This window comes from Microcebus murinus, chromosome 1 (genome assembly GCF_040939455.1).
Source record: "Microcebus murinus isolate Inina chromosome 1, M.murinus_Inina_mat1.0, whole genome shotgun sequence".
Taxonomy (NCBI): Eukaryota; Metazoa; Chordata; class Mammalia; order Primates; family Cheirogaleidae; genus Microcebus; species Microcebus murinus.
In genome coordinates, this window is record NC_134104.1 from 144,887,138 (window position 1) to 144,913,241 (window position 26,104).

General features: G+C 54.8%; 1 protein-coding gene across 2 annotated transcripts; it reads right to left on the minus strand.

The window, feature by feature from the left end:
* Positions 1-28: 28 nt before the first annotated feature.
* Positions 29-23,583, minus strand: PLCD1 (phospholipase C delta 1). 2 transcript variants are annotated; one of them, XM_012756384.2, is made up of 15 exons: positions 23,446-23,583; positions 15,195-15,359; positions 11,533-11,761; positions 4,463-4,592; positions 4,120-4,351; positions 2,963-3,164; positions 2,730-2,874; positions 2,503-2,652; positions 2,254-2,412; positions 1,862-2,021; positions 1,552-1,668; positions 976-1,154; positions 760-892; positions 535-684; positions 29-388 (listed from the first exon to the last, which is right to left on the minus strand). In XM_012756384.2, the coding sequence occupies exons 1-15, from the start codon at positions 23,477-23,479 to the stop codon at positions 303-305; spliced, it is 2,271 nt and encodes a 756-aa protein (XP_012611838.2). In that variant the 5' UTR covers positions 23,480-23,583; the 3' UTR covers positions 29-302. The 2 variants fall into 2 exon arrangements, with proteins under 2 accessions (XP_012611838.2, XP_012611836.2); XM_012756382.3 differs by lacking the exon at positions 23,446-23,583 and adding an exon at positions 18,755-18,911.
* Positions 23,584-26,104: the final 2,521 nt, after the last annotated feature.

Consider the following 26,104-nt stretch of genomic DNA (forward strand, 5'->3'; position numbering starts at 1 on the left):
TGCTGTCCAGCTAAAGCGACCACAGGGCTTGATCTGATCAAGATCTTTATAAAAAGCCTGACCTAGGGCCAGCCAGAGGGTGGAGAGGGCTGCAGTGTTGTTCCTAACGGAATTGAGGGCAGCTCCAGGGACTGGGCAGCTCCTGGTCCGCAGAGAGGCAGCAGCACAGACAAGAGGCCGTTGCCAAAGGCAGTCCGGGGGCCTCTAGCTCCGGGTGCGAGGCCGGCAGCCACGCCAGCCCTGGCCCTCGGTGCGCACGGAGGGCCCGCCCAGGGCGGCGGACCCCACTGGACTCGCCCAGCCTAGTCCTGGAGGGCGATCTTCACAAAGAGGGTGGCCGACGGATGCTGGTCTCCGTTCTTAGACAGCAGGTGGACGTGGCGGTACCCTGGCGGGCAGAGGGGCAGGGAGGGCACACAGAGCGGTCCAGTCACTCACGGAGGACGCTTCAAGAGATGCCAGGCCCCGCCTCCCCCACCCCCACCCCCACCCCCACCCCCACCCCGGCGGGCCCCGCCCCTGACCGACACTCACCCTGCTTGAGGCTGTTCAGGGGGATGGTGCTCTGGCCCACGAAGTCGTTCTTGGAGGAGGCATCGTAATCCTCCACCACGAAGCGCACGAGCGCGAGCTCAGGCACCGCCACCTCAAACTCGAACTCCGTGTCCCATCGCGGGTTGAAACCTAAGGGGACAGGGCCACATCAGCGGCAAGGACGCCAGCCCCCGAGGCTGGGCCCGGCCCCGGGGCAGCACGTACCGTTGTTGGTGATCACGGCGGTCTGGCGGCTGGCAACGTCCCGGCTCACGCCGTGGATCTCCACCGTCACCTTGGGGTCCACGATGGAATTCTTATTCTTGTTGACTTTTGGCAGCTGCTGCCCTGAGATGACCTGAGGAAAGGCAGGGGACAATTAAGGGATGGTGGGGGGGCAGGGAAGGCCGGGGCACCTGTCCCTCCTGTGGCTGGCCGTACCCTGATGTGCAGCCGCTTCCGAGCCCACCAGGGCCCCTGCGTCAGGGCACGAGAGTTGAAGCTGGAGTTGGGGTCCCTCAGGAAGGCGGGCTTCAGCACGTACCCACAGGCCCCGTTGTCCTGGAAGCGGCCCTGGTACACATCCATCTCTGGCCCCGGTGTCTGGAAGTTCAAGGCCACTGCAGGCAGGACAGAGCAGGCATGAGGCATGGGCTGGCCTTGGGGACCTACAGTCCAGCCTGCTTAGGGAACACGGAGGCCTAGGGTCGCACGGCGCGTTAGAAGGAGGGTCCCGCCGTCACTCCAATGCCTGCTGTCCTCCTGCCACCCTAAGTGACTCGCCACACTGACCACACCTTCCGTTTCTGCTCTTGGCATCAAGGGGCTAAGCGTGCTGACGGGATTTCGGTCACTGTGACCTGCTGGCGGGAAGCTATTTCCAAACTGAGGCTACCAGCTCCACACGCCCCTGCCTCCGACCCTGCTTGGGTCCCCAGACCTCCGTGCATGGCCCTCAAGGCTCCCAGCCCCCGGCCTCAGGTCCGAAAGCCGCCTCCAGCCCCAGGCAGCCCATACCGATCTGGCAGCCCCCGTTCCACATCTCCACGGGGCTGTAGTTGGAGGAGTCTGTTCTCCACCCAGCCGGGTAGATCCTGCTCAGGTGCCCCACGTTGTGGCGGACAAAGCTGTTTCCTGGGGGGAGGGGAGGTGTGGTCAGCAGTGGAGGCCTCCTGGTGGGGCCCGGGACCCTCCCCGCCCGTCCTGTCAGGCGACAGAGCCGGGAGTGCCAACTCTGGTCCTGAGGGGTGGGGGCTGAGCCTGGCCCCGGCCGGCCCGGATGCCCAGCCAGGTGGTCAGCACCCTCCGGCTGCGGCCAGGCGCTCACCTGATTCCTGGAGCAGTCGGAGGGCGCGGTTCTCGGAGAGGGACACCATCTCGTAGAAAGCCTGCCCGAGGGTCCCGGGACTGGGGAAGCCCCCAAAGTGGACACTCTTGCAGTAAATGACCATGTCGGAGAGCTCCTGCGCTAGCCTGAGCTTGTCCTCCTGGGGGCCACGGGGAGGCCCGGGTTAGATTCAGTGGTTGGGGCAGGGTAGGCACTGAGAAAGCCAGAAACCCAGACACAGAGAGACAGAGGGAGACAGACAGAGAGAGGGGGGCAGAGGGTCTGAGTGGCAGCCACAGAGAACCGAGACAAGGCCAACATCCCGGGGCGGACGGGCGGGCGGGGTGGGAGAGGCCCCAGGGCTGCCCGGCCCCCGCAGCTCCCCCGCGAACCTTGGACTTGTGCTGTACTCGGCTCCTCACTGCCTCGTCCTCCATCTCGGCAGCCTCGTCTTCGTCTGACACCACGGTGGCCTCGGAGCCGCCTTCCCCTCCAGTGGGCAGGAGCCCCCCAAACTTCTTCCCCTTCAGCAGGATCTTCCCCTTCAGTTGCTAGGAACGGAGGGGCCACCAGTCAAGCCCCGCCGGCCTCCCAGCCCGTCCCCTGCCCTCTCCTCCGGGCGCCTGCTCCCCACCACGCACCTCGGGGGAAGGCAGGCTGGTGGTGACCCCGTCCAGCGGCCGGTCCAACAGCAGGGGGCCCAGGATGGCCCGCAGGTGCCTCGCCATCACCCGCTGCTGCTCTACGCTGCAGTGGTTCTCCAGGGACAGGATAACGGGGTAGGGGGATGCCTGGAGGCCCAAGGGCAGGTTAGGAGGGCTTGTCCGCCCCCAGCGTCCTGCTCCTCGCCCCCCAGAGGCACGCCCACCTTGAAGGCGTAGTCCCGGATGGCCCGGAGCACGTCGCAGAAGAGGATCTTGGAGGTGAAAGTATAGCCGTGGTAGATGATCGGCTCCTGGTTGGGCCCGTCCCAGCAGTCGAGCTCCAGGCAGCGGCAGCCTTTGCACAGTGCCCTGCAGGACAGGGTGGTGGTGGCTTAGGACCCTCCAGGTCCATATTGAGTCCCTCAGACTCCCACCCCAAGGCTTCCCGGGACCACACCGGATGTAGGCTTCGGTGCTGCTGGGCCCTCTGAGCTGGTCCTCCAGCAGGTAGGTGTTGTGCGAGGAGGACACCAGGTAGTGGCTGAGTGGCTGGTTCATGTCCTGGTAGACCCGCCGGTGCGCCAGGCTGAAGGCGCTGCCGTCAGCTGACAGCAGGTACATGAGGAAGCCGTCCTTGGTCATCTGCCGCTGCGCCTTGGCTGGGAGGGAGGAGGCCACCGCCTGCTAGAGCCGGCCACTGGCAGGGCCCTCCTGGCTGCCCACCACTCCATCCCCTGCCGCCCGTCCTGGTCCTCCAGAGCTCTTGAAAGCGGGATACATCTGAGTCTCCCGACTAGACCATGGCTACCCCAGAGTGGGGTCTGTCTCCTCCTCCTCCTCCCCTGTCAACACGTTCTGAGCCCCTGAGGGCAGAGTCTCCCCTCCTCCTCCTTTGTGTCCCCAGACTGGAGCCCCTCCAGAGCAGGGCCCCATCTCTGCTCTGCCCCGTCGCAAAGCCAGGCCCAGAATTGGCACAAAGAAGGAAGCAGGAATAGTGTCTGCTTTTCTTTTTCTTTTTTTGAGACAGAGTCTCGCTTTGTTGCCCACCTTAGAGTGAGTGCCGTGGCATCAGCCTAGCTCACAGCAACCTCACACTCCTGGGCTCAAGTGATCCTCCTGCCTCAGCCTCCTGAGTAGCTGGGACTACAGGGATGCGCCACCATGCCCGACTAATTTTTTCTATATATATTAGTTGGCCAATTAATTTCTTTCTATTTATAGTAGAGATGGGGTCTCGCTTTTGCTCAGGCTGGTCTCAAACTCAAACAATCCACCCGCCTCGGCCTCCCAGAGTGCTAGGATTACAGGCGTGAGCCACCTCGCCTGGCCACGTCTGCTTTTCCAGAAACCTCTCTCTCTCTGTTTCTTGGGGAGGAGGTCCTTAAAGCCTCCCAAAGGAGGAGCCACGAGGGAAACTGAGGCCCAGTGATGCTGCAGCCCTGTCTCCCATCTGCCTGCTTTCATAAGACAGGCAAGTACTGACCAGGGGGCCTGGGCTGGCTCAGGCAGCCCCTTCCCTCCAGGTCCCTTTTCTCCGGCTGCAGTCTCCTCGCAGGTCTCCCAGCCCGGTGTGGCCCTGGGACCGCAGGTCGCAGGCCCTGGCCAGGCCCTCACCAGTCTCGCTGGGCTCGTAGCGCTCGATGAGGGAGAGGGCCAGGGCAGGCCCTGCCGCTTCCTCCCGCTGCTGGTGCTGCAGGAACGTCACTAACTGCTCCACCGACAGGGTCTCCCCTGAGCCCGCTGCCTCGGCGAAGGTGCGGTCGATTTCCTCCCGCTTCGTCAGCATCTTGTAGAAGGCTTCGATCTCCTCGTCCTCCAAGGAGTCTGTCTGGGAGCGGTCACACTCCTGCAAAAGCCAGGACAGCCGGGGGGTGGGAGGGTTGTGGTTCAGTGCAGGCCTCGGGCCAGCGTCCAGGGCCCGCTGGCGAACAGACCCAGCCCCCACGTCCTGCCTCACCATGAAGATCTTCCGGGCGTAGCCGTCGTCCACCTGGACGTTGAGCTCCTTCATGAAGTTCTGCAGCTCCTTGAAGCTCATCTTGTTGTCTTTGTTTTTGTCGGCTTTTCGCAAGCAGGAGTGAATCCAGCTGGGTGGGAAGTAAGGAAAGCACCCAGGAGCCCTGGGACCCACCCAGCTCCCAGCCAGAGCCGGGGTTCAAGCTGGAGCCGCTGCAGACACAGGTCCCTGCAGCCTGACTTGCCGCACGCCCGCACTGCAGGGACAAGCCCTGGCGGCCCCTCGGGAAGAAAATGTTACATCCTATGAAGGGGTCTCTTTCTATTTGCTGGTTTTGAAACCTCTTGAAGTTTTTGAAAATATTCCTTTTCTTACTATGAAAGGACTCACTGTAGACAACTTAGAAAATACAGAAAAGTAGCCGGGCGGGGTGGCTCAAGTCCTAGCTCTCTGGGAGGCTGAGGCACGCGGATTGCTCGAGGTCAGGAGTTCGAAACCAGCCTGAGCAAGAGCGAGACCCCGTCTCTACTATAAATAGAAAGAAATTAATTGGCCAACTAATATATATATAGAAAAAATTAGCCAGGCATGGTGGCGCATGCCTGTAGTCCCAGCTACTCGGGAGGCTGAGGCAGCAGGATTGCTTGAGCCCAGGAGTTTGAGGTTGCTGTGAGCTAGGCTGACGCCATGGCACTCTAGCCAGGGCAAGAGAAGTGAGACTCTGTCTCAATAAAAACCACACAAAAAACAAAAAAAACAACTAAGGATTAAATAAGGAATAATAGGTCATACATCTGATAGACTGAGGGAAACATTTGTACTACAGACTTGGAAGAATTAATTAAAAAGAAAACAGTATGATGATCCTAATAACTAATAAGAAAAGAATAGAAACTGACCTTTGCAAACATTACTAATATTCAAAGATATTAAAATTTGAAAATAAGATGTGATTTCTTAAACTATAATATTGTCAGTTTAAACATATAGCGCCCAGTGCAAGTAAAGATGAGGTGAAACGGACACTCATTCACTACTGGGGCAAGGTAGATTCGTAAAATATTTGAGAGAGTTATCTGGGGATAGCTAAAACTTTAAGCAGTTTTACCATTTGACTCAGTAATTCCACGTCTAGGGGTCTATTGGTAAGGAAGTACTCTTAAATACTGAAGCTTTCTGGAACACACAAGTTAAATATCCCTCATCTGAAATGTCTGGCACCAGAAGTGTTCCAGAATTTCGATTTTTTCAGATTTTGGAATATTTCCATATACATGATGGGATATCTTGGGGATGGGACCCAAATCTAAACATGAAATTCATTTATGGTCAGGTATACCTTATACACTTGGCCAGAAGGTAATTTTATACAATATTTTTAATAATTTTGTGCATGAAACAAACTTTTGGCTGTGTTTTGACTATAACCGGTCACATGAGGTCAGGTGTGGAATTGTCCACTTGTGGCATCATATTGGTGCTCATGAAGTTTATGATTTTGAAGCATCTTGGATTTTGGATTTTCAGATTGGGGATTCTTTGAGGTGTTATTTATAGTAGTGAACACTAAAGCTAAAGTAAATGTTCAACACCAAAGGAATGGACCACTGATTTATAGTGCACCCACTTAGTGGAATATTATACAGTCATTAAAACTATTTATGGAGATTATGCTAAACACAGAAATAATTATTATTTAATGTTACACAGAAAAATGGTTACAAATGTATAATTGCAAATGGAAATGCAGAAAAAAAGATTAGGAGGAGAATGCAAATATCAGTAGTTTCTGGAGGAGGTGGGTCTTGTGGGCCTTTAAATCTTCATTCTAACATATATATACTTTCCAAATTTTATATATATGTGGGAAAAAATTATGGCAGAAAGCCAGGTGAAAAAAATCAAGTTCAGAATGGTCCAGCCAATCACAGATTCCTGTGCGGAAGACTATTCATCACGTGGAATGGCTTTATGATCTCAAGGTCTTGGAGGCAGGACCCTGCAAAGGGCACAAGATTGCCCAAGGACAAGCCTGTGCAAAAGGAGTGACTAAGAGAAAAGTGCCAGAGAATGGAGCTTTTAAGAAAGTTCAAAGTCAGGCAGAGGCGGCCTTGAGAAATAACACCTAAAAGTCTCTCAAATGCTCAAAAGCACACAGGAAAGGAAAATAACAGGACTCAAAATGTATCCACCAAAGGAGCTGGATATACATTAGCAATGAACGATTTGAAAGCGAAACTAAGAAAGCAGGCTGAGCATGGTGGTTCACACCTGTAATGCCAGCACTTTGAGAAGCCAAGGGGGGAGGATCGCTTGAGCCCAGGATTTCAAGACCAGCCTGGGCAACATATAAGACCCTGTCTCTGCAAAATTTTTAAAAATCAGCCCAAGTGTGATAGTGCATGCCGGTAGCCCCAGCTACTCTGGAGGCTGAGGCAGGAGAATTGCCTTATTCCATGAGTTAGAGACTGTAGTGAGTAATGATCAGGCCACTGCCCTCCAGCCTCAGTGACAGGGTGAGACTCTTGTCTCTAAAAAAAGAAAAAAAAAAAGAAAGAAAATAATTCTATTTCCAACAGCATCAAAATAAATAAAATGTTTTAAATAAATTTTTTTAAGAGACGAGCTCTCACTATGTTGCCCAGGCTGGTCTTGAACTCCTGGGCTCAAGAGATCATACCATCCCAGTCTTCTAAGTACCCTACTTGCTTTGGAATACATTTTTTTTTTTTAATTTTTTATTTTTATTTTGGCATATTATGGGGGTACAGATTTTAAGGTTTCAATAAATGCCCATTTCCCCCCCTCCCCCCAAAAGTCTGAGTCTCCATCATGACCATCCCCCAGATGGTGCACATCTCACTCATTATGTATGTATATACCCACCCCCCTCCCCCCTCCCACCTGGAATACATTTTTTTAAAGTGCAAAATTTATACTCTGAAGACCACAAAATATTCTTGAAAAAAATTAAAGAAGATATAAATAAATGGAATTATTTATCCCATGTTCATGAATCAGAAGACTTGCTATTGTTACACAGGGATACTCTCCAAATTGATCCACAAATTTGACACAATCTCTATCAAAATCCTATTGGTTTATTTGCAGAAATTGACAAGCTGATCCTAAAATTCGTATGGAAATTCAAGGGACCCAGAATAGCCAAAGCAATCTTGTAAAAAAAAAAAGAGACAGAATAAATTTGTAGGACTCACACTTCCTAATTTCAAAACTTACTACAAAGTTACCATAACCAAAAGACTGTGGGAGTAGCACAAAGATAGACAGCTAGACAAATGGAATAGAATTGAGAGTACAGAATAAGCCCTCATATTTACGGTCAATTGATTTCTGACAAGGGTGCCAAGACAATTCAATGGGGAAAGAATAGTCTTTTCAACAAATGGTGCTGGAATAACTGTATATCTACATGAAAAAAAAAATGGATTTCCTATTTCATACTATATACAAAAATTAACTCAAAATGGATCAAAGACTTAAATGTAAGAGCTAAAACTATAAAACTCTAGAAGAAAATATAAGAGTGAATGTTATAACTTTGGATTAGTCAAAGCTTTTATACATTCTAGTTATGATACCAAGAAGTACAAACAATAAAAGAAAAAAGATAAATTGACTTCAAGACTAAAAATGTTTGTGCTTCAAAGAATACCATCAAGAAAGAGAAAGGACAACTCACACAATGGGAGAAATTATCTGTATAGCATATATCTCATAAGAGACTTATTACTAGAATATATAAATAGTTCTTGCAACTTAGTAATAAAAAGACAAATAACCCAATCAAAAAATGGACAAAAGATCTGAATAGATATTTCTTCAAAGAAGATATACAAAAGCACGTGAAAAATGCCCAACTTCACTAATCATTTGGGAAATGCAAATCAAAACTACAACAAGATACTACTACACATTCATTAGTATGGCTACCATCAAAATCCAGAGAATAACAAGTGTTGGCAAGAATGGGAAAAAATTAGAACCCTTGTGCACTGTTAGTGGAATTGTAAAAAGGCACAGCTACTATGGAAAATAGTATGATGGCTCCTCAAAAAATTGAAAATCTATCTCCATGTGATCCAGCAATTCCACTCAACATAAACTCAAAAGAGTTGAGAGTCTCAAAGAGATATTTGTACACCCATGCTCATAGCAGTATTATTCACAATAACCAAAAGGTGGAAGCAACCCAAGTGTCAAATCAATGGATGAATGAATAAACAAAATGTGGTATAGCATACAACAAAATATTATTCAGCCTTAAAAAGGAAGGAAACTCTGACACATGCTACAACATGGGTGAATGAGGACACTATGTTAAGTGAAATAAGACAGTCACAAAAGACAAATACTACATGATTTGACTTATAGGAGGTACTTAAGAGTGGTCAAATCCACAGGCACAGAAGTAGGATGGTGGTTGCCAGGGGCTGGGAGGAGGGGAGAATGAGGTGTTGTTTATTGGGTATAGAATTTTAGCTTTGCAAGATAAAAAAAGTTCTGGAGATTGGTTGTACAACCATGTAGATATACTTAACACTACTCAACTGTACACTTAAAATAGTTAAGATGATAAGATTATGTTTTATATATACTTTACAACAATTAAAAATAAATAGATCTGTTAAAAAGAAGAGCTTAAGAACAACAAGGCTGGGCGTGGTGACTCACGCTTGTAATCCTAGCACTCTGGGAGGCCGAGGCGGGCGGATTGCAAGAGGTCAGGAGTTCGAAATCAGCCTGAGCAAGAGCGAGACTCTGTCTCTACTATAAATAGAAAGAAATTAATTGGCCAACTGATATATATATAGAAAAAATTAGCCGGGCATGGTGGCCCACGCCTGTAGTCCCAGCCTCTCGGGAGGCTGAGGCAGAAGGATTGCTTGAGCCCAGGAGTTTGAGGTTGCTGTGAGCTAGGCTGACGCTATGGCACTCACTCTAGCCTGGGCAACAAAGTGAGACCCTGTCTCAAAAAAACAACAACAAAAAGAACAACAAAAATGGGCAAAGGATCTAGATAGATATTTTCCAAAGAAGATATACAAATGGTCAATAAACACATGCAACTATGTTCAACATCTCTAGCCATCCAGGAAATACCATTCAAACCACAATGAGATATCACGTCATACCCAGAAGGGTATCTATAATCAAAAAGATAGAAAATAGCAAGCATTGTAGAGGATATGAAAAATTAAAACCCTCCTATGCTACTGGTGGGAATGTAAAATGGTGTAGCCTTTTTTGAAAAGTTTAACAGTTCCTCAAAAGGTTAAACACAGAGTTAGCCATACGACCCAGCAATTCCACCCCTAGGTATCTACCCAAGAGAAATGAAAACGTGTCTACACAAAACTTACACACAAATGTTCACGGCAGCATTATTCAGAGGAGCCCCAAAGTGGCAACAACCCAAATGTCCATCAACTGATGAATGGATAAATAGAATGTAGTATATCCATACTTACATTATTAGGCAATTAGAAAGAATGAAGTACTGACACAGGCTACATCATGGATGAATGTTGAAAACATGCTAAGTGAAAGGAACCAGTCACAAAAGACTGCATGATTCCATTTATAGGAAATGCCCAGAACAGGCAGCTATATACAGGCAGCAAGTAGATTAGTGGCTGTCTAGGCTGGGGGCGTTGAAGGGAAATGGGTGGTGACTGCTAAAGGGTACAAGGTTTCTTTCTGGGTTAATGAAAATCCTTTTAAACTTGATTGTGGTGATGGTCGCACAACTCTGTGAATATGCTAAAAAGTACTGAATTGGGTTGAATACTTTAAATGGGTTAATTGTATGGCATGTGAATTATACCTCGATACAGCTGTCATAAATAAAAGGCGCTGGCTCCACGCTAATCCATTCATGCCAGAAGCTTGATCACTATGAATTATAGACTACTGTGTTGTGCAACCAGATTTTTTTTTTTTTTTTTTTTTGAGACAGAGTCTCACTTTATTGCCCAGGCTAGAGTGAGTGCCATGGCATCAGCCTAGCTCACAGCAACCTCAAACTCCTGGGCTCAAGCAATCCTCCTGCCTCAGCCTCCCAAGTAGCTGGGACTACAGGCATGCGCCACCATGCCTGGCTAATTTTTTCTATATATATTAGTTGGCCAATTAATTTCTTTCTATTTAAAGTAGTGACGAGGTCTTGTTCTTCTTGCTCAGGCTGGCCTCGAACTCCTGAGTTCAAACGATCCGCCTGCCTCAGCCTCCCAGAGAGCTAGGATTACAGGCGTGAGCCATGGTGCCTGGCCTCAGATTTTAATTTGTTTTAAGCCCACAGGCTGGTCTGGAGACTCCATCACTCTCCAAAGAATGGCACAGCAGGGTACCATGGCCTCCCCCTTCCCAGAGGGGAAAAGTGTAGTAACTCTAGAAAACACAACTGAAACATCCAAGACTAGGTCTCCTGTTGCAGCAGCCTGCTTCCTTCAGCCTCCCCAGTCTCCTAACTCCACACTGGTTACAAAGGGGGACACGGGCAGTATCAGGGGCTGCAGAGCTGTCTGGCCCCTTGGGGTCAGAGTAGACCAAAGAGGGCTCCGTGCACTTTCCCTGCTTCCCTTCTGCTGTGGGCTGAATTGTGTTCCCACGAAATTCATTCGTTGAAGGCCTAATCCTGATGTGGTGGTATTTGGAAGTAGGACCTTTGGGAGATAATTTGGTTTGGGTGAGGAGGCCACGAGGGTTGTGGGGCCCCCTGATGATGAGATTAGGGCCCTTATATAAGAAGAGACACCAGAGAGCTGGCTCCGTCTCTGCCTGCCGTGTGAGGACACAGGGAGAAGGCAGCTCGCAAGCAAGCTAGAGAGCCCTCCTCGCCAGACTGGCCATGCCGGCACCCTAATCTTGGACTTAGAGCCTCCAGAACTGGGAGAAAAATAAATTTCTATTGTTTCAAGTCCCCCAGTCTATGGTATTTTGTTATGGCAGCCCAGACGGACTACACCTTTCACACCCGCATTGGCCCTGGGACAAGCACAGCCCGAGTGCACAGGCCAGGCCCGAACCCACGGCCGCCAGAAGGATACTGCTGGAGCTTCTGCTGCTGGTCCATGGAGCTCGAGTGGTGGATGATCTTGCGCAGGCCCTGCACCCAGTGCTGGGCGTCAGCCGGCGAGGGGGCGATGAGGTCTAGTGTGTTGCGCTGGTCCTTGAAGACGATGGAGAAGCAGCGGTCCTCGGGCACGTCGCGGGCAAACTTCTCCAGGCCCTCCGTGCGGTGCCCCATCCGCACCTCCTGGATGTCCTCGATGGAGACTGCAAGACAGGGGGGGAGAGGGGACAGAGAATGCTGTGAGGCCAAGCCCCACCCCCGACGCGGCCAAGGGCACAGTGGAGGGGACACAGCTTAGAGACACAGAGCCAGGGCCGGAGCTCAGGCCTTGAGGCCAGAGAGAAAGGACAGAGGCAGGAAGGAGGTCAGACAAGGGGGGACAGCGCGGGGAGGGAGACAGAGACTGAGGCAGAGACAGAGCAGGGGACACAGCTGTAGTAGGCAGGGTGGAGATGCACAGGGAGAGATGGACAGAGACAGGGACAGTTTATAGGGGAAAGGGCACCTGGGACCCCGGGCCTGCTGTCTTGGTGGTGGGGGGAGCAGAGCCCCTGGCAGGGGCCTGGGGCAGGGGAGGGTTCTTACAGATGGGGAGAGACCGTTCTGGAACATGGTGCCTATGACAGAGGGGGGCCACACACCCTCCTGACCATGCTGGCCTTTGGGACTGTCCTCCCCCAACACAGCCACGAGAGCCTCCAGCCCCCCTTTCCTGATCATTCAGGAGACCAGGGCCACTCTCAAGTCCTGCCCTGGGGCTAGGGGCGGATGGCCAGAGACAGAGGGGGAAGTGCCGTGTCAGAGGGTAGCAGGGCCTTGCCCTATGTGTGTCTGCATGTGTCCTGACTTCAGAGAGCCCTTGGCAGGTCACGCAGGAAGGCTCTGCTCCCCAGGGTCCCAACAGGCAGACTGGAGGGTGCCCCTCAAGGGTCTGAGAGATTACATCATTCTGCCTGTAGGAGCCCGGGGGCCTCCTGTCACAGCCCAGCCTTCCAAGCTTCAGGGAGAGGCAAGCCCCTGTCTACCCCCATCCCAATGCCCTCCATGGCCTGGCCGGGAGCCAGTCCCACCAGCCAGGCTCCTGCTGCACCTCCCAGCAGCAGGGCCCAGGCTCTGCCTCTGCCAGCCAGCCCCCAGCCTGAGCCTCCCTCATCCATCTGGCCTGGGTCCTAGACCACCTCTGACATAAAGTCCACCCTGTGCTCACTCCACTCTGAGTGCCCAGGGGCCTCCTAGCCACCTGCAGGCCCCACGTGTGCGTGTAGGCTCTGCAGAGTGGGCCACGTGAGCCCTGGGCCATCTGGGGCACAGAGGATATCCCTGCTTAATCCCTCTGCCAGCGGCCTCCTGCCCCCAACCAGGCCCCACCCGGGGTGCAGCTGCAGCTGCCCCAGGCCAGGAATGAAAACAGGAAGCCCCCAGGGTCAGCGCCCCCACCCTCACGGAGAGAAAGTCCAGATGCCTCCACCGCTGATAATACCTTGTCTGCCTCTGGGAACCAGAGTCGTGGGGGTGGGGAGTGGTGGCAGGATCAAGGAGACTTAGAAAGCAGGAAGCAGAGCCAAGGGGAACTGGGGAGGGCGCTGCTCCACTCCTCCCTCACCTGGCCTCAGTTTCCCCAAAGGTAAAGTGCAGTGGAGGACAGCAGTCTCACTGCTCACACAGAGAAGGGAAGCAGCCAATAGGCATGCACAGCACGAGGCCGTCTCGGGCGCCTATGACCTGGCAGAAAGCCTCTCGGGCCGTGTGGCTTACCTAGCACACCTGGCTCGCTGACCTGGACCTGGCACCCCTGCGCCCATCCTCACCCCTGCACGCTGGCTCACACTGGGTCTTCTGGCCTGGAGTGCCCTTCCTGCCCTTTTGCTCAGAGCTGTCCCAGGGTGAGGTCGTCACCTCACCAGCACAAGTCAGGGTTCCTGCTGGAAAGGCCTGGGCCTCCTACTCTTCTATCCGTCCCTCGCCCACCCCACCAAGAGCTTAGGCACCTACTGGGGAGCCATGCAACTGTATGGGCAGGTGGGTGGGCTTCAAGGAATCCGCCCCCTCCCAGTTCAGAGCGTGAGGTCCCGGGTCCCCTTGTGCCCCACCCACCAGCAACTAACAGGAAACCCCATATCAGGGCAGGAGCCCTGTGAAGGAGCCTGTCTGGCGCCAGAGCTGAGGCAAGGCCAGGCGGTCAGTCCCGTATTCCATGGCGGTGGGCAGACCCGGGCTCAGGGCGGGTGTCTGAGAATGCTTCAGAGCCCCCGTACCCCCAGAACGTGCCCTGCCCTGCGCAGAAACCTTCCACGGCTCTTGGGTCCCACGACGCAGCCAGACTCTCCCCGTCCAACCCTGCTCCTGTCCTGCCTTACCTGGGCCCCGCCACAGGCCACAGGCTGGAAGGCCACACCTTCTCGGGTCCCTCTCCCTTGTCCTGAGACCTGGCAGACCCCTTCCTGGGTTAAAGGCACCCTACTGGGGCACCCTCAGTGGGCTGGCCCTCCCCTTCCTATGCCCTCCTCCCACCTGGGCTTGTCACCCGTGTCTGGTCTTGCTCCCCACAGACCTGCCACGGGTGGGTGAACCAGAGAGGGATTTCCAGGGGTCTGGGCTGCGTGAAACCCAAGTTGCAATGACCTACTAGCTCTGTCCAGTTTAGTAGCCACCAGCCAGCTGTGGCTATTTAAATATTCAATTAGTTAAAATCAAATACAATTAAAAATTCAGTTACATAGTCACACTAGCCACATTTCAAGGGCTCCATAGCCCCAGGTGGCTGGCGGCTCCCATACTGAACAACACAGGCAAAACATTTCTGTCACAGCAGAGTCTTCTACTAGACAGCATTGGTCTGAGATTTTCCCACCAAGTAAAGGTGTAGAGGGGAAACATCTCATTTTATAGAATCTTCAGGGAATTCTTGCACTAAAGGGCAGAACTTAGCAGAGCTTTCTTCTCCCTAGAGCCTTGCAAGGGGCACTCTGCATTTGCTGCCTAAACCTTGTGGATCTAGGCCTTTTTGGAAGCTTCCAGAAAGCCCTCAGACTCACATCCTTGAGGGAGCTCTCCAGCCCTGGGCTCTGCCTTTGTGTCCCAGCCCTGGTCTGCCCAACATACCTCCGGAGGCTCCAGTCCCAGGGAGGCTCTGCCTCCTGCAGCCCCACCTCACACTTTGGCCACTGATACCTGGAAGTACCTTATCTACCTCTGGACTTTGGGCCTGGCTTTTGGCCACACCACACCTGGAGTCCTAATCCACCCAATTTCCCTCCTTCCCACAACTGCCTGGGCGGACACTTGTTAGTTCAGGCAACACTGTCCAGCTCCCACCCTGCTTCTGAGCTTGGCTGTCCCCATCTGTGCTCACGGCTATGTATCCCCAGCCCCAAAGAGCTTTAGCATCTCTGTCCTCGTTCCATGACAGTCCTCTCCAACCCAGACTAGGCCTCAATTTCCCTACAGGCTCTTCTTCCTGACCCCAGCCAGCCTTAGTTCCCTCATTTCTGACCCTGGACACATGAACTTATGCCCCACCAGGCCAGGCCTCAGTTTCCCCATCTGTAGTCTTGGTCTGTGATTGACCTCTACCCTTACCCGAGCCTGGCTAGGTTCCACACTCTGCCCCCTCCCCCATGGCCCAGGGGAACTCACACAACTGGGACTCCGGGGACCGCATGACCTTGCGGGACTCCTGCCAGATGGTCTTGCAGTCCTCCTGCAGCTTGTAGTAGCGCTCTCTCCGCCATGAGTTGGACTTCACCTTCAGGAGCTGGCTGCCCTTCAGCAGGGCCAGCAGGTCCTCGTCACCCTGTAGGCCTAGGGGTCAAAGCTGGTAAGATGTCACCTCCTCCACCAAGTGCCCCGGGCCCCACACTGGCCATGCCCACCGCTGGACCCTCTCGGAGCCCACTTGTCGCCAGCCTCATCCTCAGCTCTGTTTGCCTCCCTTCCTTCACTTCCTCCCTTCCTTCTGGAAGCCACCTGCTTCCAGAGCCGCGCCTCCTCTAGGAAGTCATCTCTTGCTGCCAGCTTAGGTGGTGGCTGCAATCCTTAGGCCACTTACCCACCCTAGACCACATTTATACCCTGTGACCTGCCACCCAGAGCTGAATGGACCAAGGAAAGGCAGCTAATCCAAGCCCCCTGGCTCCTGATGGCTTGGCTCTGAAAGATGGGGTGGGCTCCTCCTGGTCACACTTAGTGGTCAGAGTGACCTGAAGGAAGCTGGGACCAAAAGATCAGGCAAATCAGAAGGAAAAAGGGACAGACGCAGATGGAAATGGACCCCAGAGCATCACGGAGCCAAACAACTTCCCAACTCCAACAGCCCCAGAATCATTTGTGCCTACATTCAGGTACCCTTCCTGACCACTGAGTGACCTGGGCAATGACTTCATGTTGCTGGGCTTCCGCTTTCCTGTCTATAAAATGGGGATAATAATAGCACACATCTCAAAGGGAAGTTCTAAGGTTGAATGAGATGATGCATGAAGCTGTGGAGGTTCTGAGGTAATGGCTTTTGTAGTTCCTGGTGTCAACACGGTGGTTGCTGTGGGGCCCTTGGGCCCATCTCTGCCACCCTCACCCCTGCTGCCCCTACTTCTGCCTTGAGCGGGTCTCTCATCTTTGCCCCCAGAATAGACAGCTGAGCTCACTGTGGCCTGTGTTTGGACTGCTGCGATGCCCTGTCCCTCCCCATGCCACCCCCATCTCTGATGGCCTGGGTCTGGGACCCCTCAGGATACAGCAGCTTTAAGGCACAGTGCAGCCCTTTCAGAAGCTGAGGCGGGGCCTGGCCCAGAGCGCACAGGGAGGACCAGAACCCTGGCTGCTTGCCTCTCTCCTGTCCTGCTCTTTTGCCACTCTGAGGCCCAGGTTCCCAAAGATGTGATGCCCTTTGTCCCGCCAAGCCCAGACAGGAGGCACCCAAGGGACACCAGTCCTGTCTTCTCAGGAGCCCTCACCTCCAAGCAGATCCAGTACCAGCTGTGATAAAGGACCCCCCCACCTTAATCACCCAACTCCCTTATGGCTTTAAGCAACCCCCTTCCCTCTCTGTGCCTCTGTTTCCCCATCAGCACAGGGCGAGAACAGCATTGGAGGAGGCATCTCTGGGCCTCCTCAGAGGTGACAGTCTGATGTGACCTTCTTCTGCCTTTGTCCCAGGTCTGTCTGCCCACTTCCAGAGACGCTCTGCCTCAGTGGGAGCAGTTCCCCTTCAGCCCAAGGGGAGGACGGTGGAGGAGAAGTGGGCTCCTGCAGAGTGACTGGAACCATTGGCTGCATCTGAGGGGCCCCGGATAAAAGGAAGGGGAAGGGGGTTCCCAGGGCCACCTCTGTCCTTTCTGAGGCTGAGGTACAGCTGGGAGGGACATCTCCTTACTCTCTGCCAGGACCTCACCCCCCAAGCTGCACACACTTCAGGGCAACCCACAGCCAATAGCACAGACGGGGAAGAGGGGGTGCCAGGAAGTAGACGGTGAGCCCCACCCTCCCATTCTGGAAAACACCATGAAGAGATGACATGCTCATCCTGTCCTGGAGCCAAGCTGTGGCCCTGTCGGCGGTCAAACAGAGATAAGCCCCCGGCCCGGCTACTGACAAGGCTTCCAGAAGGTACACCTCAGTCCCAAGGTGGGCCTCGATAATTCCAGAAAGGTGGCAGCCACTGCCCTGTGGGCCATTGGGATGCTGGGCAGACACCTCCATCTCAGCCTTAGTTGTGGCCCCTTCATTTCTGAAGCTTCTATGCTGCTCACCATGCTTGCTCCCTTAGCTCCCAGAAAGCCTGTGGACACCCCTCACCCAGCCCCACTCACTGAGCTGTAGTACGTGAGGGTGGCGGTGAGGGGCCTCTGAGCTCAGGGGCCAGCCCCTGGCTTGACCTTGCAGCCTCACCAACCTGCCCAGCCTAGCTGCACTCAGTGGCGTGACCATGTGGAAGGGCCGAGGGTCCTGCAAGTGCCCGTGGGGTGCCAGGAGTCCTGCTCTTGTACCTAGGGTGACACACAGTGACACCTGGGCCTGGGACCCACAGCAATGCATAGCTAGAGAGATATGGCCACACATTTGTACACCACACCACCGCACTCACTCGCACACTGCTACACACAACCTCGAGGAGACAACGAGCCACACACTGTGCCACACTGCCCCTCCCCCAATAACACATTGTCACAGGGAGGTTGCACAGTGTCATACTTAGTCTCTCACAGCCACACAACATGCAGTGCCAGAACATCATCATATTGATGATAACAGCAGCCACCATAATAGTAGTTAATATTTGAATAAAATACTGCTCGTAGTACATATATTTAATCCTCTCAACAGCCCTCTAAGGAAGGCACTATCATTATTCCCATTTTACAGATGAGGAAACTGAGGCTCAAGGAAGTTGCCTGGAAGAGTCAGGACTCAGAAGCGGGCAGCCTGCCCACAGGGTCTGTGCTATGTATGAAACATTGCTTTAAGCAACCACAGCTCAGGGACACACTGCCATGAGTAAAAACATCAGAAAACCTCTATAACACACACCATAACACAGAATGACAGAATCACTCAGTCACCGCGGGTCACCCACTGTCAAATCTGTCATATGCAGTCACACTCAGTTGCACAGCATCACACTGGATCACACACTGTCACACTGGGTCACATGCAGACACCCTCAGTTCCATAATGTCACACACTTGGTTACACAGCATTACACACCATCATTGCTGCACAATGGCCCCACAGTACCACACATGTGATGGAACTATTCAGTTGCCACTGGATCACCTGCTGGGTCACCGACCGTCACACCTGTCACATACAGGCACACCACACTTTTGCACAGGATCACACTGGAGCACACAGCTTTGCAAATCTTGGTTACACAACCATGCCTATTACACATACTGGGCCACATATCCAGTGGTGCCTCGGAAATTTGTAAACAGTAAGGGTTGGGGTGGCGAGGAATGGGGAGATTTGGAGGGGCTGAGATAGATCAGGAAAAAGGGTAACTAATCCCCCCAGTACTCACCCCCACATGCCACTGCTGCAAGCACGGCCCCACAGTGGGGCACACACTCACAGAAGTACTAGACAGGTCCAATCAAAAGCTGAAGGCAGGTGGCCCCCAAGCTCTGGGACAAGTAGTCTGTGTCCTACTCCAGCTACCTTCCCATTCCCTCGCAGATTTTGGTGCTCCCTGCGCCCCTTACCCAGCCTCTGCCCATTGAGCGCTGCCACCTTGAGGCTCTGCTCCTGCAGGTAAAGCTCTCTGGAGCGGCTCCGGTTTCGGCCCCCCAGGCACTGCATGGCGCTCCGCAGTGTCCCGGCCACCACGGAGGCAGGTCCCCGGGCAGTGCCGTCAGCAGAAGCCTGCCCGGGTACAGCGGGTGGAGCCGCCGCCCTGGAAGGGAGCAGGGGCGGAGTTTAGGAGTGGAAGGGAGGGGCTAGAACCCAAGAGGAGGGGCCAAGTCCGGAGAGGCGGGGCCCCGGACCTAGAGAAGGGCGGAGTCAGCCCTGGGAGGCGGAGCCGGCCCCAGCGGGGTGGGACCGATGCCCCCTGGAGGTGGGGCGAAAACAGAAGCCTGGAGTGGATGGGGTGGGAGGGGCCAGAAGACAGGAGGCGGAGCCGAGGAGCCGGGCCTGGGAGGTGGAGTGAGACACATCCATAACCCAGGAAGCACATCTGTGGCGAAAGCCAGAGGCCAGAAAGTGGCCCGGGGGCGGAGCCAGAGCCAAGGAGGCGTGGCAGGGGAGGAGCCGGGCCGAGGAGGCGGAGTTCAGGCTGGGAGCCGCCTCGGGAGGCGACGTGGAGGCAGAGCCATACCCGCCAAGCAAACCGGGGCGGAGCCAGGACCCAGGACGCGACCCCGAGAGCATCCTGCCCTGGAAAAGCGAAGTCCAGGCAGGCAGGGGCGGGGCCTCGGCGTTGGAGGCGGTGTGGGCGGAGTCCGACCAGGGGGCGGAGCCTGAGCCGCGAAGTCTAACGCCGGCTCCCAGCCGGGCGCGGGACCGCGGGAGACTGAGCTGAGCCGAGTCCCGGTGGGCCGCAGTCTAGCGGGGAACCGAGTGGGCGGGGCCAGGCGGCACCGGGGGCGGAGCCTAGGCCAGACACGGAGGCCGCCCAATATTTCACGTCAATTACTCAGTGAATTCGTTGTGACTCAGCTTGCTGTTTGTTGCCTCACTTGTGAACCTCAGGCGGACCTGCTTCCTTCTCTGTTTGCCCCCCTGAGTGATAATCTCCCAGGTGCCAGATGCGAATGGAATTCTTGAAAAAATGCTGACCTTAAAATGAGCCCATTAGCGCAGGCTTGCTTTGATAAATACACGAGAACGACTGCAACTTTGTACAAAACTGTGCTGCCAATATGCTCGAGAACAGTGGGTCCTTTCATGTACATTACAACTTCCCTTTCATTCACCCAGCAATTATTTATTGAGCCCCTACTGTGTGCCAAGGTCAGGACATCACCCGGAGGCCTGACTCGCTCTTTTCCTCTCTCTGCCTCTGAATAATTCCCCCATTCGCTTCACTGAAGCTCCCGTCACCAGCATCAACAGTGAGTCACTGGCAAAGCCAGTTTTTGGCACAGACAAGCACAGCAATAATAAACTGAAGCACAGAGTGACTTGTCTAAGGTCACACCACAGAGAATAAATCATGAGCAAAGGTGTCTTAGTGTAGATGAGCTAAAATATGGACACAGAGAAGCTGTTCTTTGGAGAAGGGGAAGCAGAGTGTAATGGGAGCCTGAGTTACACAGAAACCACACAGGGGTTCTTAACCAGACCAAAGATTCCCCAAGGACCTGTGGATGGAATCACATCTCCACATAATTGGCTTCTTTTTAATTCTTATATATTTTATTTTCTTAATTTAAAAACATGATCCTGAGAAGGGGTCCACAGGCCTCACCCGACTGCTAAAGTGGCCTATGGCACAAAGAAGTTAACATCAGTGTGTATCAGTTTGGGCCTGGAACCCCAGGGACACACAGCTTTGGAACATAACTAAGGTGGGAGGGGAGCTGGCCACCCCAACTTCCTATGATGGCTCTGGAGCCATCATCTCTTGGGACTGGCTTTTTGGGCAACCTAGAACTCCTATGCCCATTAGTGTTTTATCCTCACAGCATCACCTGTGAAATACACTTGCAACCCATGGAGAGAAAACAGGTCAAGAGTCACGCAGTAAGTACAAGCAAAGCTAGGGCTCCCGGGGCCAAGATGAAGCCCCTTTGACTTCCACTTTTACAAATGCCAGCTCTTGCAATGGAGCAGGAGAGATTGGGTGAAGGAAAGGTTAATGGAGGTGTGTTCAGTGAGGGAAGGGCCCTGGGAGGTGAAATCCTTTTGGGCACAACAGGGGACCTGCTGGAGAAGCCAGTCCAGGCCTAGCCAGAATAAAGAAAGCAGAGGAAGGGGGCCAGGGCAGTAGGATGGAGGCTACATCATCAGTCTGAGGGCTTCAGCGGCACCAGAAAGAGCCCCTTAGTTCTTGAATCTAGTTCCGATCATATTTCCCCTGGCTAGGGACTACCCTATGATGCCCCATCATCTCCCAAAGAACTACAGACAGCAACTCACAGGGCACGGGAACTTGAGAAGGGGGCCTCCTGCAGGAACATAGCACTGGCTACCGGGCACGTTGTAACTGCCATATACATATTACCTAATTCAATCCTCACAGCAACCCTATGAGGTAAGTGGTGTTAACATCCCCCATTTTACAGATGAGGAAACTGAGGCACAGAGAAGTCAAGGGATTTGTCTGAGATGAAAAAGCCAAGACGAGCTCAGGTACTCCAGAATCTATGCCTGTAATATTACACTGCGTAAGCATGCATCTGGTGTGAGGACGGAAGGGACATATCATATCTAGGTAAGCCCCATAGTCCCCCAGGCCAATAGAGGGAACCCAGAGGGCCTTTCTGCAGCACCCCACAACTGCCAGGCCAGAGTGTTGTTCTGCAGCACATGCCCAGTGCTGTGGAACCAGCAACATGAAAGGGATGCAGACTCTCCACTGAAAGTGTAGACAACCTGGAACAGAACAGGGCACAGTGACTGTCCCCTGCAACCACCAATTCTCTCTGACAGGTTCTTGTTTCCCCATTTGGTTTGCAGTGTGGGCTTCTTAAGGGAGGCAGTTAAGGAAGGTAGTTTTGGGTGATGAGCTAGAAGTGGCAGGGCCTTCCGGGAAAACAGCTTGAGGTCACAGCATTCATGCCCGCTCTGCAGGAGAAGCATTCGGGAGGCTGGTCTGAAATAGGATGGGCCAGGGCGGCCGAGCCATGCCACAGGACTGGGGGGTTGTGACCGAGCTTCCACGTGTCTTCCTCCCTGGGCAAGACACCAGGGCTGCCCCAGGAGAGAAAGTGAACAAAGGCACAAACACTGAGGATGGAGCCTGTTCCAACATGAGGCTGCTGCTGCGTCAGAAGCAACCAGAGGGCCTGGGGAGTTCTGAGTGTGAGGCAGGCAGGGAAGAGGTATCAGTCTGCAGTGTGAGAGTGAAAGCAGAAGTCTCCACTGTGTCCTCTGAGCAGCCCAGCCTCCTTTCCTGCTAGGCTGGCAGGAGCACTAAAGATGCCTCGAGCCTAAGAAGAGAAGAGGGAGCACTGGAAGGGGTAGGGACCCCAAGACTCATCTGGAGACTTCGAGGAGCCTGGGCTACTAGTGTGAAGGCAACAGATCTGGGCACAGAGCAAAGTCTCTCTGGGCTATGGGGACCAGGTCTGGGCCAACTGGGAACCACAAACCAGACTGGAGGGTCTGACAGATGAGAATATTTCTGAGTCTCCCTAAATTCTAAGGGACTCTAGTTGAGGGCGGGAGGGCTTTGTTCTCCTCTTTCCCATCTATTATGTCCATAAATGGTTTAGATGGGTGGGTGGTGGTCACTAAAGCCTTCAACCCCAAAGGTACTAGAAAAAGAGGGAAGTACAGGTAAGCCGTGATTGGTGGGTGTGAGAGGAGCAGGCTTTGTAGAGCTGGAAGATGATCTGGAGAGACGGGAGGGTAAGGCCCCCAAGAGTGAGTAAGTGAGTCCCCCGCCTAAAGCACAAAGGTACCAGGTCCATGTTACCAGCACCCCCCCCCCAGCTCCTCCCTCCGCCCCCAGCTCCTCCCTCCCCAAAGCCTGCCAGACCTGCAGTCGGGAGCCCAAACTCCCCTCCCTCCAGGAGGGACCGCGAAAGGGCAAGGAGCTGGCCCAGATTCTGCTCACAGATCAGAGGAAACAAAGCTCGCTGGACAAAGGATGGAGCCAGCTGAGACCTGTCCCTGTCCCGCCAGAAGGGTCCGCAGTTCGGGGGATCGGGCTGCTCCTCCCAGCCAGGGCATCGCTGACTATGATTTCTGCGCTCGGCAGTTAAGGCTGCACCGCCCGACCTCGGCTAACCTTGCACACCTCCTCGCCCCACAACCTTACCCCCCACCCTGCCACGCCCGCGCGGCCCCGACGCGATCCAGGCACGCCCAGGCTTTGGGGAGCTTCTGCAGCCCGCCCGGACGGGGCGGGGAGAACTTGGTGGTTCTGGGATGCTGCTTCCTTCCCTCCTCGACCCCTCCGCGTAAGCCGGACAGGGGAACCCAGCCTTTCACCGCCCGGAAAAGTGGGAGTCCCCAAGGCGGAGGTTAGTCTTTACACGCACACCGCCCGCCCTCGCCCCAGGCCAGATCTGGGGACAAGCCTGGCAACGCCCAGGGTCATGCCCTGCAGTCCCACTCGGGGAGCCGCGGGCTGAGATTTCCCTACTTGGCAGAGAGGCCGCGAGGCTGGCCCAGGGCTGCGTGGAGGTGGCCGAAGGAGCTGCGGGCCCCCTGCCGAGGGTCCGGAACTGCTTTCCTGGCGGCTGCCCCTGCAGGGTCTCCCCGCTCGCGCCGGCAGGACACTCACCGTGCAGGGTCAGGAAGTCCCGGCCCGAGTCCATGCCCGACGGGCGGGGCACCGCGGCCCACACGTGAGCGGCGACAGCGCCGGCTGCCTCGGGTCCGAGCGCGGTGCGGTGGAGGGACCCGAATGGACTGCGGTGGGAGGAGGCCGGGGGTGGGCCTGGGACACCGCCCCGCCCCGCTGGGCCCGCGCCCCCGCCCCCTGGGCCCGCCAACCCGCGCCTCTCCCCGCCCCCTCCTGGGGACTGAGGAGGGAGGGCAGAGCTGGGGGCCAGAAAGACCAGCCAACCCTGGCCTGGTCTAGTGGGTGCGCCCAGGCCAAAAATAGCCGGATCCCTCCAGCTTCCTCCACCGCTGCCACCCACGGGCCCCGGGCCCTGTCATTACCGCGGGCGGCCGGGCCCTACGCCCTGCTTGTGGGCGCCTAGACCGGGTCGGGGGAATGCTGGAAAGAATCCAGCGTCATTCTGGAGAAGGGATCGTGTAGGGTCAGACACCCAGCCAGGTTGCTGCCTTAGGGCGACGCGGCGTCCAAGTGTCCAGCCGCATCTCCCGGGTCCCGGGTGTCTGCTTTCCCTTCTGCGAAATGGGTGCATGGGCACGGATTAAGAAGTCTCGAGAGAGCAATATCCAGACTTTATCCGGAGGAGGGTCCTCTCCCCTCCCCCTGGGAGGTTTCTAACCCTAGGAGTGCCTTTGGTGGGAGGTTAGGACCCAAGCAGCAGGCAGGTGCAGGGAGCTCACCTTTGAGCCCCTCACACTTCAAACCCAGGAGGACCTGGGCAGCCGAGGAGGAAGACCCCCAGGGTTCCTTCTTCAGGTGACCTCCCAAGGTCCTGTCTAAGCAAGGGGACCCTATGTGGACCCCTCAACTCTTGGGACCCAGAAACCCTCTTTATAGGGTGCCCAGAAGACTCCCCACTCCCTACTGCACCAGGGAAGGTCTGCAGATCCTGCTGCCTGGCACTGGTTGGGAGAACCGGGTTCTGGGCGTGGGGGAGCCCCCTGAGGACCTCTCAGGATGGGGGGGTGCTAGGCCCCCAGTAAAGCCCCCCCAGGCCTCCTGGGCTGAGAAAGCCAATGGGAGAGTCTGGCAGAAGATAGTTGGACCCCTCATGGAGGAGGAAACCTGGCTCGTCCCAACCCCTCCTCTCCTGGGCCCCACCAGGCCTAGGAGGCCTTGAGTGAACGGTGTGAAACAGGGGGAGAGCAGTCTTTATGTTCTAAGGGTGGGTCAGGACTTTGGGGCTTTGGAGATCGCCGTTCTGCATGCCCCCTGCTACACAGAGAGGCCTTGCCCTTTACCTGGCACTCAGCTCCAGTCCTGTCCTCAGGCCTGGAGACCAGGCAGGCCTGTCAGAGCCCTCCTTGGTTTCCCTTCCACTCAGGGTCACACTCTGTGTTTGTTGAGGAATGGGCAAGTCCACACTGGCAGGCCTGACTTTGGACCCCCAGCCTGGGGGTGGGGAGGATGAGGGGTTCCCTTCTCTGCCCCCTGAGGGGCCTCCTCAGGCCTTGCAGCCTACCACCTGTGCCTCTGACACCCCTGGGACCTGCAAGCCCCTCTTCTTGGCAAGCCAGACCTCCTCAAGCCCGGCCCCTCTTCCTGGGCAGAGCCACAATGAAATTCTGGCACCAGTAGTTGAAATAGCTTCATCTCAATCATCACCTCTATTTATTCACGTCATCTCCCAGCTCTGAGCCCCAAGCCCCAAACCAGGGCATTATCTGGGCTCTTGGCCTCTCCCTCTGCCCCAGGTGTCATGATAGGGGCCCCGCCAGGCTCTTCCTTTGCACAGCCCAAACCCACCTCACACAAGCCCTCCTCTGGCCTCTGCCGCAGACACAGGAGCTGCAGCCTCCCTCCCTGGCCCGACATTCTTGAGCAGGATGGACACAGCTGACTCAGAGCTGGCACATACCGCTGAGTTCTGCCAGAAACAAGGGCTGGGCCCAGCCCTGCTCAGAGAAACCTGGCGGCTGCTCTGACCTGTGGGTCAGCCCTCACTCCAGTCCTCTCCTCTCCTCCCCGGCTGCCTGCCCCTCCTCTCTCGCACAAGCTGGGAGGTACTCTGCTTGTTTCTGCTGGGCGCATGCCTGCGCGGAAGGACTGCGCATCTGTATATGGAGGGGCCAGGGGAGGCACAGCAAGAGGCTTCATACTCAACCACAAAGTTGCTGGATCCTGCCCGCCTGCCCTCAATTCCGGGGCCCTCTGTGGGCCCAGCCCTGGCCAGGTGCCTAAATCACCCTCCTCACAGACCAGTTCTCAGATGCCTCTGCAAGATGCCCTGAGATCCTGTGACTCACAGGGCTCCGCGTCGGGCTTAGTTTGGGTGTGCAAAGGGCCCACACATGCCCAAAGACTAGTTCTGCAACAGTGGAGTGTCAGGCGTCTCACCAACCCTACACAGCCATCCCTAGTCTCCAGTGGTGCTTCTGGGATGCCTGGAGACAGGGGAGAGAGGCATAGTGTTACTGCCACACCTGCCTCAAGTCACTATCCATGGCCCCTCCACCACCACCCTCTCTGGACGCCTGTGGAGGGGGGATTATCAACTCAAGAATGCCAACTTTCAGGATGCTCAGGCTCCAGGTGTGCCTCAGGGCTGGGCCTGCCTAACCCCTCCCCCATGAAACTCAAACCTACACAAGCCCGGGTA